The following is a 12,672-nucleotide window of genomic DNA, read 5'->3' as shown; positions in this document are numbered from 1 at the left end:
TGGTTCAGTGTTTTATGTATTATTGATACTTTTTTTTTTTAGTCCTCTGACCTAAAATGTTTCTAAATTTTGTGTGTGACTAATCTAACTATGTGAATATTCATTTGTTTTAAATCTCACAATTCTATTTAATGCCTGTTCTAGTTTCTTTGTGTTTTCTTGAGTTTTCATGAGCCTTTGCAGCAATAGGTTTTATTTAGTTAAGGTTAGGGTTAGGGTCCTGCATTATGTCTAAAATGGTTTTTTCTTCATTCAACAGTCCAGGGACTGGCAGGACAGGAACATTTATAGCACTAGATCTGTGTATGCACCAGTTTGAAGCTCTAAGAATGGTGGATATATTAAAAACTGTGTACACAATAAGGCAAGAAAGAGCAGGGGCTGTACAGAGCAAAGAACAATACACTCTACTCTATAATGTAAGAACAGTTGGCTTACAGATTACTTAGTTGAAATTTGAATACATTTAACTTTGCAACTACTAAGTACTAGCTCAACACAAAATGAATCTCGCAATAATTATAAATATAAAAGAAATAGCTTTACAAATTAATAAAGGCTAAAAATAAAATTATCAGAAACATCTTTTTTTTTAAACAATCATGTACATTATAGTAAAAAATATTCAAAATCAATTAATGATGGCCTAATAATGATAAAAACATGTAGGCCTATATTTAGTCTAATACAAATTAATGTGCACATTTTTACAAATAAGAAAATTCAGTGTTACACATGTTTTAACATTTATTAATACAGTCTGTGTCATCAATTCAAATTCTTAATAAAATATTAATTGTATAAGGAAGACCAGTTAAAAGATAACACACCCAACAAAGATCAAATTGTGCAGAAAATATTAGGGATTTTAGTAAGCTCCATTTTGTGTCATTTGGCCTTACAGTGCTTCCCATAACATAACATACAGGCTTTCAATAATTTACTGAGTTACATATAAAGTGATAAAGTCAAGTTCCCATTTCAGACCGTCTGGTCAGTAAGGCAGATGGTGTAAAGGTCATCTGTTTCTGTGGCTTATGGTTAACAGAGGTGTCATGTGGCCAGCACAACAACCAACGGCCTTTACTTTTCCCCAACTTTTTTAAAGTCAGGTACCCATTAGGTGCCCAAAGATCCTGAAATTAAAAATACCTGTCTTCACCAGGATTCGAACCCAGGAGCTCCGGTTCAGAATCCAAATGCTTTACCACTCAGCCACTGCGTCTCCTAGTTACATATACTTTTGAATATAAGTACTCAAGGTCACATTTAAAAAAAAAATACACCATGATATGATTTAAAGAAAAATGACTCTTTAAAAAAAAAACAACTTATAATGATTATCTTAAAAATTATTGTAAAATATTTGTTATTTTGTTTCCAGGCTATTAGTGAATATGCCACAGTTGTTGTGAGTCCTGTGGTTTCAGCAGCCTCATCTGCCACCACGCTACATGCTCTACTCTCCAGTTGAGAGTCTTACAGACTTTTTAAAAACTTAGGATTACAAACTGTAGTTGGTATAACAAGAAATGGATAAACTAAAAGATTCCTCATGTTACAGACTAGTGATGCTGCAAGCCAGCTGCTGGAAACAAACAGTGTCATTCTGAAGTCAAAGCTTCACATTTGTTGCCAGTGATGCACTGAGTTTAATGAATGTTTTTATTCAAGACTTAAACAAAAGGGCTGATTAACTAACATTTGACTGATTAAAAGGTTTAAATAGTTAGAATGAAACATACCTACAAACAAACATGAACAAGGCTAAATATTATCATTTAATATACACCACTATTATATAGGCTAGGTATCAATATTTAATATACAAAAAAATTTTGACATGAAATTTGTTTATATCAAATATAATAGTAATATTCTTATTTATCATTATAAAGATTTAAAGTATCCAGTGTGGTTAGTTTTTTTTTTTTTTTTTTTTAAGTTTAAGCAGACTTTTCTTAGTTTAGTTAATTGTTAAGACATTTTTTTTTAAAAAAAAACCTCTTTTAAAATTTAATATTTAATTTCTAAGGAAAAAAAAGTTGTGTACTAGAAATGTTATAACTAATGATTATAGTTTATTTTTCATTTGGTTTTCTTTTTTCCCATGGATTGCTGTGATAGTGTAAATTCAGTAAATTTATATATTGAGCTATTTAGATTTGTTATATAATTTTTGTATTTGCACAAAGTGTAAATAATGTATATACAATTTTATGATTATAATATAGTAAACGTTTGTATCACATGATATCATAGGGCCCTTTTCTTTGGTATGAAGCTGTTATGCAAACATTTAGATACAAACTTGGTCTTAGAAAGTGACACAAAGTTCCTCAGTACCAATGTTCACTCAAGTTGAGAGCCATGCATCTTAACACAATAAAAAATTACATGTACAGGGAAATTTCACTTACATTAAATGACCAAGAATTATGTTGAATCATGTCAATTTGAATCATGTCAATGTCATCTCAGAAAGATATATACAACAAAACATTGCTTGTTATCAGATTTTTACAATATAGTATGGACATTAATGCTACCTCCCTTGTTATTAGACTTTTGGTTTGATCAGAAAGTATGCTGTGCCTGTGATCTGTGGATAAACTTGTTGAAATGAATTGTCTTGATAATTTGTTTCTTCACTTGTTAAGAACTCATCCTCATAGGGATTGGGTCCTTCATCCATTTTCTCTACAGAACAACAGTCACCTGTTTAAATAGAAGAAATGCAGTAGTTAAACTAATAAAATGTGGCTTTTATCTGATTAATTATTGTAAACTGTGTTTAGGGAAGTTCAAAATTTGCTTGTAAAACCAACATAAGAATCAGGAGGTGAATATGATTTATGAATTTTTTAAATATCAGCCTACAGTCAAAGATACACAATTTTATTTGAATCAGATATTTAAATTTCTTCTTCAATGAGTATTTTGTTTAAGTTTAATTTGAAAATGGTTTCACAGGAGTTATGCTTGCTAAGATGATGGAATGTCAATCAATTTACAGGCAACAGTTTAAAAATGTATATGAAGAAATGTTTCTTCATGGCTGATAAATTTGTATAGAAACACTACACATGCATATTTTTAACAACAACAGCTTTGTTAATAGATATCCCATGCAAATGTTTTCTAACCACTCAAAACATTCTCTTTGTTATCTTTCCCTGTTTATATTCTCAATTTCTGATTTGTTTTTCAGTGTCATTCTTCAATGTTTGAAATGAACAACCTTGGTTATTAAACATCATTGGTTATTAAACATCATTGGTTATTAAACATCATTGGTTATTAAACATCATTGGTGTCAGTTTTTGTGGCATTGCTGTTGATTAAGTCTATTGATGTCAAATGGTTCTAAATGTTTTACATTTTCTGAAGATGATTACATCCTAACCAGAACCTCCCACAGGTTGATGGGGGATGGCAGTGGGCAGAGTAATCAATATAAGAATTTATAGGATACAATGGAGTTAAATGAATTATCTATCAGACCTGCCTACCAAAAAAAGTCCAAATGCGTAACGCTGATGGTCAAAATGCGTATTTTGGTACCAGAATGCGTAACATTTACGCGATCCACTATTTTGTCATACTTATATATATATATATATATATATATATATATATATATATACACACAATCTAAATCTAGTAATCAAGATCAATACGTCAATACGACAATAGAGATGATATCTAGACTAGATCTGGATCTATGTCTATATAATGAATATAATCTACTCTAGATCTGGGCTCAAGAGTGTTACTTTTACCGATGCCGTGGATCCGCTACAAACGTAGGTCTACTCCAAACTTTCATAGGCTTACCTTCATCCTTGATCTATTCTATACTAGGACTAAGAATCTAGTCTAGATCTAGAGTAGATGGTAGTAGATGTTATCGATCTAGATCTAGTCAATCTAAATCTAAATCATACTACAACTAAATTGGATCTAGAATCTATAGGGCCTATTGTAGAGTAGTGTAGAGAATTATGACATAACGTAATGTCTAGCTAGATCTAAATCTATTCCTGTATAATTAACAGGTTATTTAGATTGTAGATCTAGACTAGATATCTACAATGTCACTCAATGTGTTTGGAATCGATAGCACTTCGATATTTTTTCTATACAAATGAATACGGGAATCAGGGATTCAACATAATTAATTTCTACTAATGAACTTACAAAAAAAAAAAAAAAAAGTCACGTTGGTGTATCAGCTAACTGACGGTACCAACCCCCCACTCCCTCACTCTCGCGTTCTTCATTTCTAGACTAAATCTAATTGCTTTTAAGAACCAATCAACGTATAGATCTGGACACAATGTGTTCCCCCACCTTTTCTCCCCCCCCCCTTCCCAACAGGACGGCTTAGCGTGACCTCCGTGACCGCTCGTAAGCTAGTCAAGAGAAAAAAAAAAGGATACGAAATGCGTAACGCGACAGGTTAAATGCGTATTTGCGTACTGACGGTCATTTTTGGAAGATTTTGCGTAACGAATACGCATTTTGCGTAACGGTAGGCAGGTCTGATCTATAACAAAGAAATCAATTATTTCCTGAAACTTACCAAACAGAGCCTGAAGGTCATTTAGTGAGAAGCAGTTAGGGTGACAATCTGTTGGACAATTCAACTTTCAAATGAGACATTTTGTCAATTGTGTCAATAAATATTAATTGCTATTAATACTTGATACATTTCAAGTAAATCTAAATATAAAATGTTTTAGCTTAAAACAATTATGAATTGCTTCCCATTCACTCATGCTATACCTGAATACTTGTTTGTGTCATAAACAAAACATTCCAGAATGTGCCTGCAGTTATCTCCCATTAATCGTTTCATCATGTCAGCATAGGGCTGCAAGTCTTCTTTTTGTATGGCCCCCATTGAGCCAAAGTCTAGGATAACGTCAAATTTACCCTCAAGATGACTAGAGAATTACACAAAAATATGTCAACGGTCATTGATTGTATTTACAAATACATTGGCATAATTTTAAATCATTCTAACAATGTTACTCATAATATTTTTAAAAAAGTATAACAAAATGAAATTCAAATATTTTTAGATTCCATTAAGTTGGCAGAATCAAGTAGCACCAGAGCTACATTATTATTTGTACAATCTAAAGAAATGACCTTACAGTTTAAAGTCAAACAGATCACAGCAATAGATTTTTATTTTACCATCGTCACTCTGGTGAGAGAAATGAGACATTCCTTCAACTTAAAACGTGATTAACAAAGAACAATTATTTTATATAATAGATACTAGAACCACAGAACAGTCTAGGCATACAATGAGTCTATACCCACATGGAAAGTCTATATGCCTGTGTTCCTCTAATTACAAATAAATCTTAATGAGTAAAATATACTTAGAAATTAAAAAAACAAATATTGCCTGGTGACTGAATGGTAACATGCTTAACTTCTGAACTGGGAGTTCGGGTTTGAATCCTGGTGAAGACTGTGTTATTATTTTCAGGATCTTTAGGGCACCTCTGAGTCCACCCATCTCTAATGGGCACCTGACATTAGTTGTGGAAAAGTAAAGGCAGTTGGTTGTTGTGCTGGTCACATGACTCCGGTGTTAGTAGATTGCAAGGTCTGATTCTGGAATTTTTTTTTACTTTTATTGCAAACAATATTTACATTAGACAAAACCTTGTGTCTTACCTTGTACAATGTACCCTTCACATCATCACAATGTTCCTGGTGATAATGGAGCTTGTGCTTGCTGAAAAATGTTTTGATTGCTAAATCTGAGCACTCAATGCCAACTATTTCATGTCCTTTATCTGCCAGACTGTTAATGAATTGAACACACAAAAAAGTGATGCTTTGAAAGGCTCTAACAATTACAGTTTATCTTACATATAGTTGAGATTTTCTTTATTTGTAATTTAAACCTTGAATAAGAGAAGAATAATTGCCATTCTTGACTATACCAACGCTAGTGACATTAGTCGCATAAATGAATAAAAAAACTGATAAATTTGTGATGTTAAGAGGAACCAATTCTGACCCTGACATATTTAACTCTTTCTCTCCGTAATTATTTACACATTCTGGTGGAATCAACGTTGGTATCATCAGTTAGGAGACAAAGAGTTAATATATATTACAGTAATACAAGAGGGAGAAGCTTATTTATTTTAAGGCTCTAGATTCTAAAAACTTTCTGTTTGTAGCATACTTGTGCATTGCAATAATTAATATTTTAAAATAAGTGAATTCTGGCATTGTGTAACTTACCAGTACATATCAAACATAGTTCCACAAAGTGGAACAAAAATTTTGGCCTTTTTTCTTCCTAGAATATACTTGTCATAGTGTTCTTCTAATTTGCTGAAATTTTAAAAAGTAATACATTTTCAATTCAAACTTTACATTCAAATAAATTAGTAAACTAAAAATTCATATTTTTTTTGGTCAATTAAAAAGAAAGAAAAAATTGGCCCATATTGAGATCAAATCCATGACATTTATGTTTTTAGCATACTGTTGTATCAGCTTAGCTGCCCATCTGAAAAATGATAGCTTGAAAAAAAAATTATTTAAATGATCCTGATGCCACTAATAGTGATAAAGATAATTAAGAAAATAAAAATGTATTTGGCAAGAAATTAACATTTTTTTTTATTAATTCCTCTATTTTACATTTGGTTTGTCAGCGATAATTAATAGATGACAGAAAAAGTAAATATAGAATAAAAGGGAGAAGTGTCTTTCATTAAAGTAATATAAAAGAATATTTACCCATGAGGGTGGTTGACTTGAAACTTTGCCATGCTTCCATTATTCCAATGATTAATCCAGTCACTGACCATATGGTCCAGGCTCTTATGTTTAGGCATGGAATTTGTTTGGCCTTTCAGCTTCCTACTTTAACATTTCAGTCTCTCTCTAAACAGATAAAGTAATTGAAAATAAGCAGTAGATCCTAACTATTTTATAGAATATCATAGAGAACATATGGAATGACCAGTTGGGAACGGGGTGGGGGAGAAAGAAAGATATTTGTGTAAATGTTACCTTGATCACTTTTTAAATGCAACTATAAAAAGCCTCCTAAAGCCAATACAATAGTCACTGTGCCAGCGAAATGCTTATGAAAGCAATAGGTTTTATAATTATCTATTGATAGTTTCAAACTTTAAAGCTGCGACCTACAAAGTATAAATGGGATATCATATGATTCAATTTATTATAGGCCTATACCACCATATAAGTCAAATACAATTTTTCCATAGTACGATATAAAATAATTAACTTTAGCATTAATTAGTTAATTGTTTTTTTTTTAATTGGCTCTTTTTTTATAAGGTAAAAGAATTAATGCTACTTATGCAAAATTTCAGCTTGATCTGAGATTGGGTGAGGGAGAATTTTAAATGACGTGTACAACCTTTCAACCAGACAGACACATTGAGTTAATAGAAACTTTGTAATAATTTTAAAGCTTTATAAATGTATGCCTTTGAAAAAAAAAGTAAATCAAATAGAGTAGGCCTACTAATCATCTTATTTAACCAAAACAAATTTATAACTAGATCTATTAAATCTATAGGCCTATAAATAATAATAATTATATAATCTAATATTATAAGAAAAACTTAACGATAATCAAAATCAATTGCAAATAAATAACCTCTATGATTCTATCTACCCATTGTTGTTTTAACCTCCCCCGGCAATTCATACCCATATAAGGGATGAAGGCTATATTATGAGCCTGTTTGATCGTAGGCTGATGGGCATATCAAAATAAGCTTCCAAACATCTTTAGAAAGACATTCCAATCACATTTATACCGTTAGCTGTTAAATAAAATTTAAAAAGGGGGTGTCCAACGAATAATAATGAATTCAGCTCATTCTCCTTCCTTGGACATAGCAAAATCGTAATAAGAAATATTATTGGGATTAATAAATCTATGATTTTTTCAATGAATAAACATGACCTAGATCGAGATATCTAGAATATATAATTAATGAATGAAAGAAAAAGTGCGGGCTGCTAATTTGAAGCCAGAGATCATGCTCACTGAAGGTGATCATGGCAGATGAGCTGGCGGTGAGGAGAGGTATACAATAAGTGTGTAGTGTCACAAAACTATCCAACAGGCAGTGGAGGGAAGGGGGAGAGAGTCATGAAAAGAATTATAAGCATCTATGGGAGGGAGGGGGTGTTAATGTGTCACAAAACGAACATCCAAATTATGAAAACAAGAAGAGGGTCATTGGATGGGAATTAAAAGAAAGACAGAGAGAAAATATATGTAGCCAATGTAGCCTAGTTGAAAATATCATGTTTATTAAAATATAATAATTAATTTATAGATATATATATATATAATCTATATAGATTAATTTCTGTTTCTACACATAGATTACATAGGTATATAAATAATAAACTATAAACGATATATATAGCCTATATATTAATATTATATATATAGAGAGAGAGATTGTATATATATAGTTAAGAGTATATGAGGAAATAGACTATAAATACATATTGCAAAAGTGAATCTATTCATAATCTACTTCTTTTAATACAATCTAAAAAAAAATTTAAGTAACACAGATATAATTTATTAGCAATTACATAGTGGTGTTCAATGTCCAAGTCCAAGTGAGGAGAAAGCCCAAATACTGCCTTCAATATAGATAGATCTAGATAGATATCTAGGAGCATGAAGTGGTACACTTTATTTTAAAATCAAATCTTGACTATGAGTGGTAATTCAAGAATCAAAGGAATACAGCAATAGTAATTGAATAGTAGCCTAAGTAGGCAATACAGTTATTTTTATAGATTATAGTCCTTTAATTTAAAGTTTAATATATTATTATTAGATCTATTATCTATAATTTGCAGAATATCAATAAGAATCTGCTTTCAGTTTTTTTGTAAGTTAAACCTTCAACTATTGCAGTGGCGTAGCTAGAGTAGGTGATGCCTGGTGCGGTACCTCATCTTGATGCCCCCCCCCCCCCAAAAAAAAAAACAACAACTAACTAATTAATAACATTGTAAAACCTGATCAAAATAATATGTATTCATAAATCAAATATTGTTAATTAAAAAAAAATCACTTTTACATAAACATACTATAAATGAATTTTACGCGCTTTCTTGCTGGCAAAAGTATCAATAATTTTATCGAAATCCATTTTTTTCCACCAGCTCTTGTTCAATGAACAAAATGGCCAAATTAGTGAGTCATCGTTGATCGCAAATAATTCTTGATCAGTTTAAGTTTGCAAAAACTTCGCATGTAGCGACGCTTACCGCAATAGTCAAAAATATGCGAATCATGATGACGCTATTCGGGACTGAATCATCTAGCTGATATTTATTAATAAAATTCAAGAGCTCAACAGGTCCTTGTTTTGGAAGTTCGGAGGCTTCTGATGAAACTGTGACAAACCATTGAAGCCTCTTTCGCTCCAGCAGAAATGCGTTTTTATCAATGTCGCTAGGAGTACTATCGAGATTGATTTCGACCTGAGGATTTAATAGCTGGGAAGGCGACAAAAATTCATATCTATCTGCTACATCATGAAGTTGCTCGAATCGGGTGATTATTTCTTGAACAATCCTGTCCAAGGTAGAATAAATTTCCCTTCGTAGCTCTTCTTTGTGAGTAAGTACAGAGTAGTCACTTTTCTCACCAGGCATCTTTTTCTTATGGTCCATACGTTTTTGAGGTTCTGTACTGATTCTCAGATCTGAGCACACGCTTTCGGCAAAGGTAATGCTGGCTTCAGCGATGTCCTCTCGATTACTACTTAAAAATGTCTCTAATGTTTTTAGTATGAGTGAGCAGTCTCGAATAGACAATCCTTGTTTTCGAAGGTAGAATAGCGCATCATTAATTTCAGTTAATACAGGAGCCCAAAATTTAAGATAGGTGAGAAAATTAAAAGACTGAATAGCAACCTGCTTCAGATCTAGTCGATGAATTTTCATCTCTGTTAGTTAATGACTCCAGAGATTGAGCAGGCAATGAATAGTGACTTCTAGAATACGTTTTTGGACACCGTAGTTTTTACCTTTCATGACCGCAGCATTATCATAGCCTTGACCCCTGCAGTCCATTATGTCTAAGCCATCCGAACGCAGTCTCTCTAGAATCATCTCAGCGATTCCAGCAGCATGCTTGTCCTTTGTGTCGAAGAAGTCAATAAAAGACTCACGAACCTGCACCCCGTCATTATCCATGACAACGTACCATAAAATTTGGGAAGTTTGATCCAGCTTTAAGATGTCAGGTGTACTGTCAAAAATAATACAGAAATATTTGGCTTGTTTTACTTGTTGTATGATTTGTTTTTTAGCGTGATCCCCCAATATTGTAATAAATTCATTTTGTATTTGTGGAGACATGTATGTATTCGGTCTGGAACAAAGGTTAGTTCGAAGCACATGCTCCCTCAAGAGTGGATCGTACTTTGATAGTAAATTTACTAACTCTCCATGTTTTCGTCTCTTGTATAATCAAATCTTGGGCATTGTTGTCCATATTGTTTCCTACTTTCAGGCGAACTTCAAGTTCCGTCCAAGCAAGCGATGACTGAATGTGAGCTCTGCTGGTCTCATGTTTTTCTATTTTCGGGGATAACCTCCACCACTCATTGAATCCATCTTTGGATTTAAATAAAGATGATGAAATCTTAACAAACGTGGCCCCTTTACATTTAAGGACGGAGAGGGCTGTACTTACGGCCTACGAGCGCTACAAAAGGGGCGACTCTAGGCTACCCACCAAAATCTTAGTGCAACAGTGGAGAGAGAGGAACCGCATAAAAATGCGATCGTTCCTCCACATTGCGGCCAATTTGTCAAAATCATCTGGGCTATCCACTGATAGAATTCCTATAAGAAGAATTAATACTTGCCCTCCGTGGAGGAGAATGCCAGCCCCACAAATGTCCCTTATAGGGCAACAGGGAGCCACCAAGAGGCGATTAACACCTGCCATACTCCAAAACTTGGCATCAGCTACACTTAAGTCCTACCCATCAGATGCCATTTTCTGCTGCACCGATGGGTCGGTAATGAGGGACCCCGATAGATCAGGGTATGGGGCCCTTATAGACTACACAGACTGGACAGAACCAGAGATGCCGATTTCTCCGTCTGAGCTTAAAAGGGTTTTGAGGCGCCAGCCAGACTAGTCAGTTTTGAGCACTGTTCAATATTTTGTTTACGTTACAGTATTACAATTAACTAGTTAGTAAAAAAAAACTCATAGAAAACAAAGGTTAGCTTATTTAAAAATATTGACATTACAATAGAATTATTTCCAAAATTAAACTATTAAGAATCATAAAGAAATGAATAAACTAAGACAATTGTTTAGAGCTAGTGTTTAGTAATATATCTGTAAACTCTATATCTAGATTAAACCAATGGACTAAACAATGAAGTAAAAAAAAGGTTGGCCTATCTTCTTCTTTATATTACAGAGCATCGATCAGTGTAGTAACAACATGTACCGTGTGTCCGAAATAAATGTAGTAAATTAGATTCAAACTGTTCTATAGCTTACATTGCATTGAAGAAATAGTCAAGGAGATGAAACAAAATAGCGACATGACTAGTTTATAAATCGTTAGTTCATGTTTAAAATACAGCAGTTTATGTTTGTTCGTGTCCATACAATTAGTCGTTTTTACTGAAAAGCTCAGGGAAATAGGAAATTAATACACACTGGCCCTCACTGGGGAAATTTTGGTGCCCTGTGCGGCCCGCACCACCCGCACATTGGTAGCTACGCCACTGAACTATTGTCTCTACTATACCTACTTTCTGAGTATTTCATTAACTTTTGTTTTTCTATGGACTGTTGTTGACATTTATGTTACACTCGTAGATCTAGAATCTAGATTCTAGAAGTCTAGATTCTAGATTGATTTCCCTTGTTTAAATTGCATTTGTACATAGGTCTGTGATATGGCAGAGGTCACAAAGTTCAGGGACCCCTTTACAAACCATACGGTACTATATTAGCGGATCCCTCCCCCCCCCCCTTACGCCCCTTTTTTGTCCTTTTTACGCAGCCTGTTTTGTCTGCCCAGAATCACGTATTTCTAAAGCCGCTGGTATAACCAAACTCTACCTCTATTTAGATCTAAACATGACGGACAACATTATGAAGAACTTGTTTTGAAAACTTTTAAAAACATTGGATGGAACTTTGATCTGTGCAGAGGTCAAACCTATGATAACGCAGCCACAATAAGGGGCCGTCTATTTGGCCTGCAGAAACGTCTCTTAGACGTAATCCAAAAGCAACATATCTGAACTGTGATAATCAAACTGGCAGCTCATTGTGCTGAGATCCAGATATAGTCAACTTTTTTTTTTTGGAACTGTGCATGAATTGTTCAACTTTTTGTTCAGATTCACCTCAGAGATGGGCCAAACTGAAAGAAGCTGGAGCCTGGAGTTTTAAAAAGCAGAGTAATACACGGTGGTCCGCAAGAGCAGAAGCTACTTCGCAGTTTCTTGCATCTCGACAAAATCAACAAGCTGTTGGAGAAACTTTCTGAATCAACAACTGAAAGAATGGACACTAGAAGCAGTGCACAGAATATTCTTCGTACACTGGAAAATTAAGATTTTTTTTTTTTTTGCTTA

General features: G+C 33.4%; 2 protein-coding genes across 8 annotated transcripts in view; one reads left to right on the top strand and one right to left on the bottom strand.

Moving 5' to 3' along the window:
* LOC106060588 (tyrosine-protein phosphatase 1-like) overlaps positions 1-3,276 on the top strand; it is a 28,180-nt gene extending 24,904 nt beyond the window's left edge. For 5 of the 6 annotated variants that reach the window (XM_056022166.1, XM_056022174.1, XM_056022167.1 and 2 more), the window contains 2 exons: positions 260-419; positions 1,385-3,276. In XM_056022166.1, coding sequence (XP_055878141.1) covers positions 260-419; positions 1,385-1,474 — 250 coding nt within the window. In that variant the 3' untranslated portion in view covers positions 1,475-3,276. Of the gene's footprint in view, positions 1-259; positions 450-1,384 lie in introns of those variants that run through there. The other variant, XM_056022180.1, reaches the window with a different exon arrangement.
* LOC106060592 (probable thiopurine S-methyltransferase) lies at positions 27-11,926 on the bottom strand. Of its 2 annotated transcripts, none has more exons than XM_056022192.1 (8): positions 11,839-11,926; positions 6,781-6,927; positions 6,277-6,369; positions 5,698-5,827; positions 5,163-5,215; positions 4,789-4,949; positions 4,586-4,633; positions 27-2,718 (listed from the first exon to the last, which is right to left on the bottom strand). In XM_056022192.1, the coding sequence occupies exons 2-8, from the start codon at positions 6,876-6,878 to the stop codon at positions 2,561-2,563; spliced, it is 741 nt and encodes a 246-aa protein (XP_055878167.1). In that variant the 5' UTR covers positions 6,879-6,927; positions 11,839-11,926; the 3' UTR covers positions 27-2,560. The 2 variants fall into 2 exon arrangements, with proteins under 2 accessions (XP_055878167.1, XP_055878160.1); XM_056022185.1 differs by lacking the exon at positions 11,839-11,926 and adding an exon at positions 7,057-7,247.
* Between the last annotated feature and the right edge of the window lie 746 nt (positions 11,927-12,672).

This window comes from Biomphalaria glabrata, chromosome 1 (assembly GCF_947242115.1).
Source record: "Biomphalaria glabrata chromosome 1, xgBioGlab47.1, whole genome shotgun sequence".
Taxonomy (NCBI): domain Eukaryota; kingdom Metazoa; phylum Mollusca; class Gastropoda; family Planorbidae; genus Biomphalaria; species Biomphalaria glabrata.
This window is presented reverse-complemented; position numbering and strand designations above follow the sequence as displayed.

Excerpts from the sequence above, each read along its gene's own strand:
- LOC106060592 (XM_056022192.1), bottom strand. The coding sequence starts at position 6,878 with ATGCCTAAACATAAGAGCCTGGACCATATGGTCAGTGACTGGATTAAT. Across the intron at positions 6,370-6,780 it reads CAAGTCAACCACCCTCATGG|CAAATTAGAAGAACACTATG; the intron begins GTAAATATTCTT and ends TTAAAATTTCAG. Across the intron at positions 5,216-5,697 it reads TGAAGGGTACATTGTACAAG|AGTGACGATGGTAAAATAAA; the intron begins GTAAGACACAAG and ends TTCTCTCACCAG.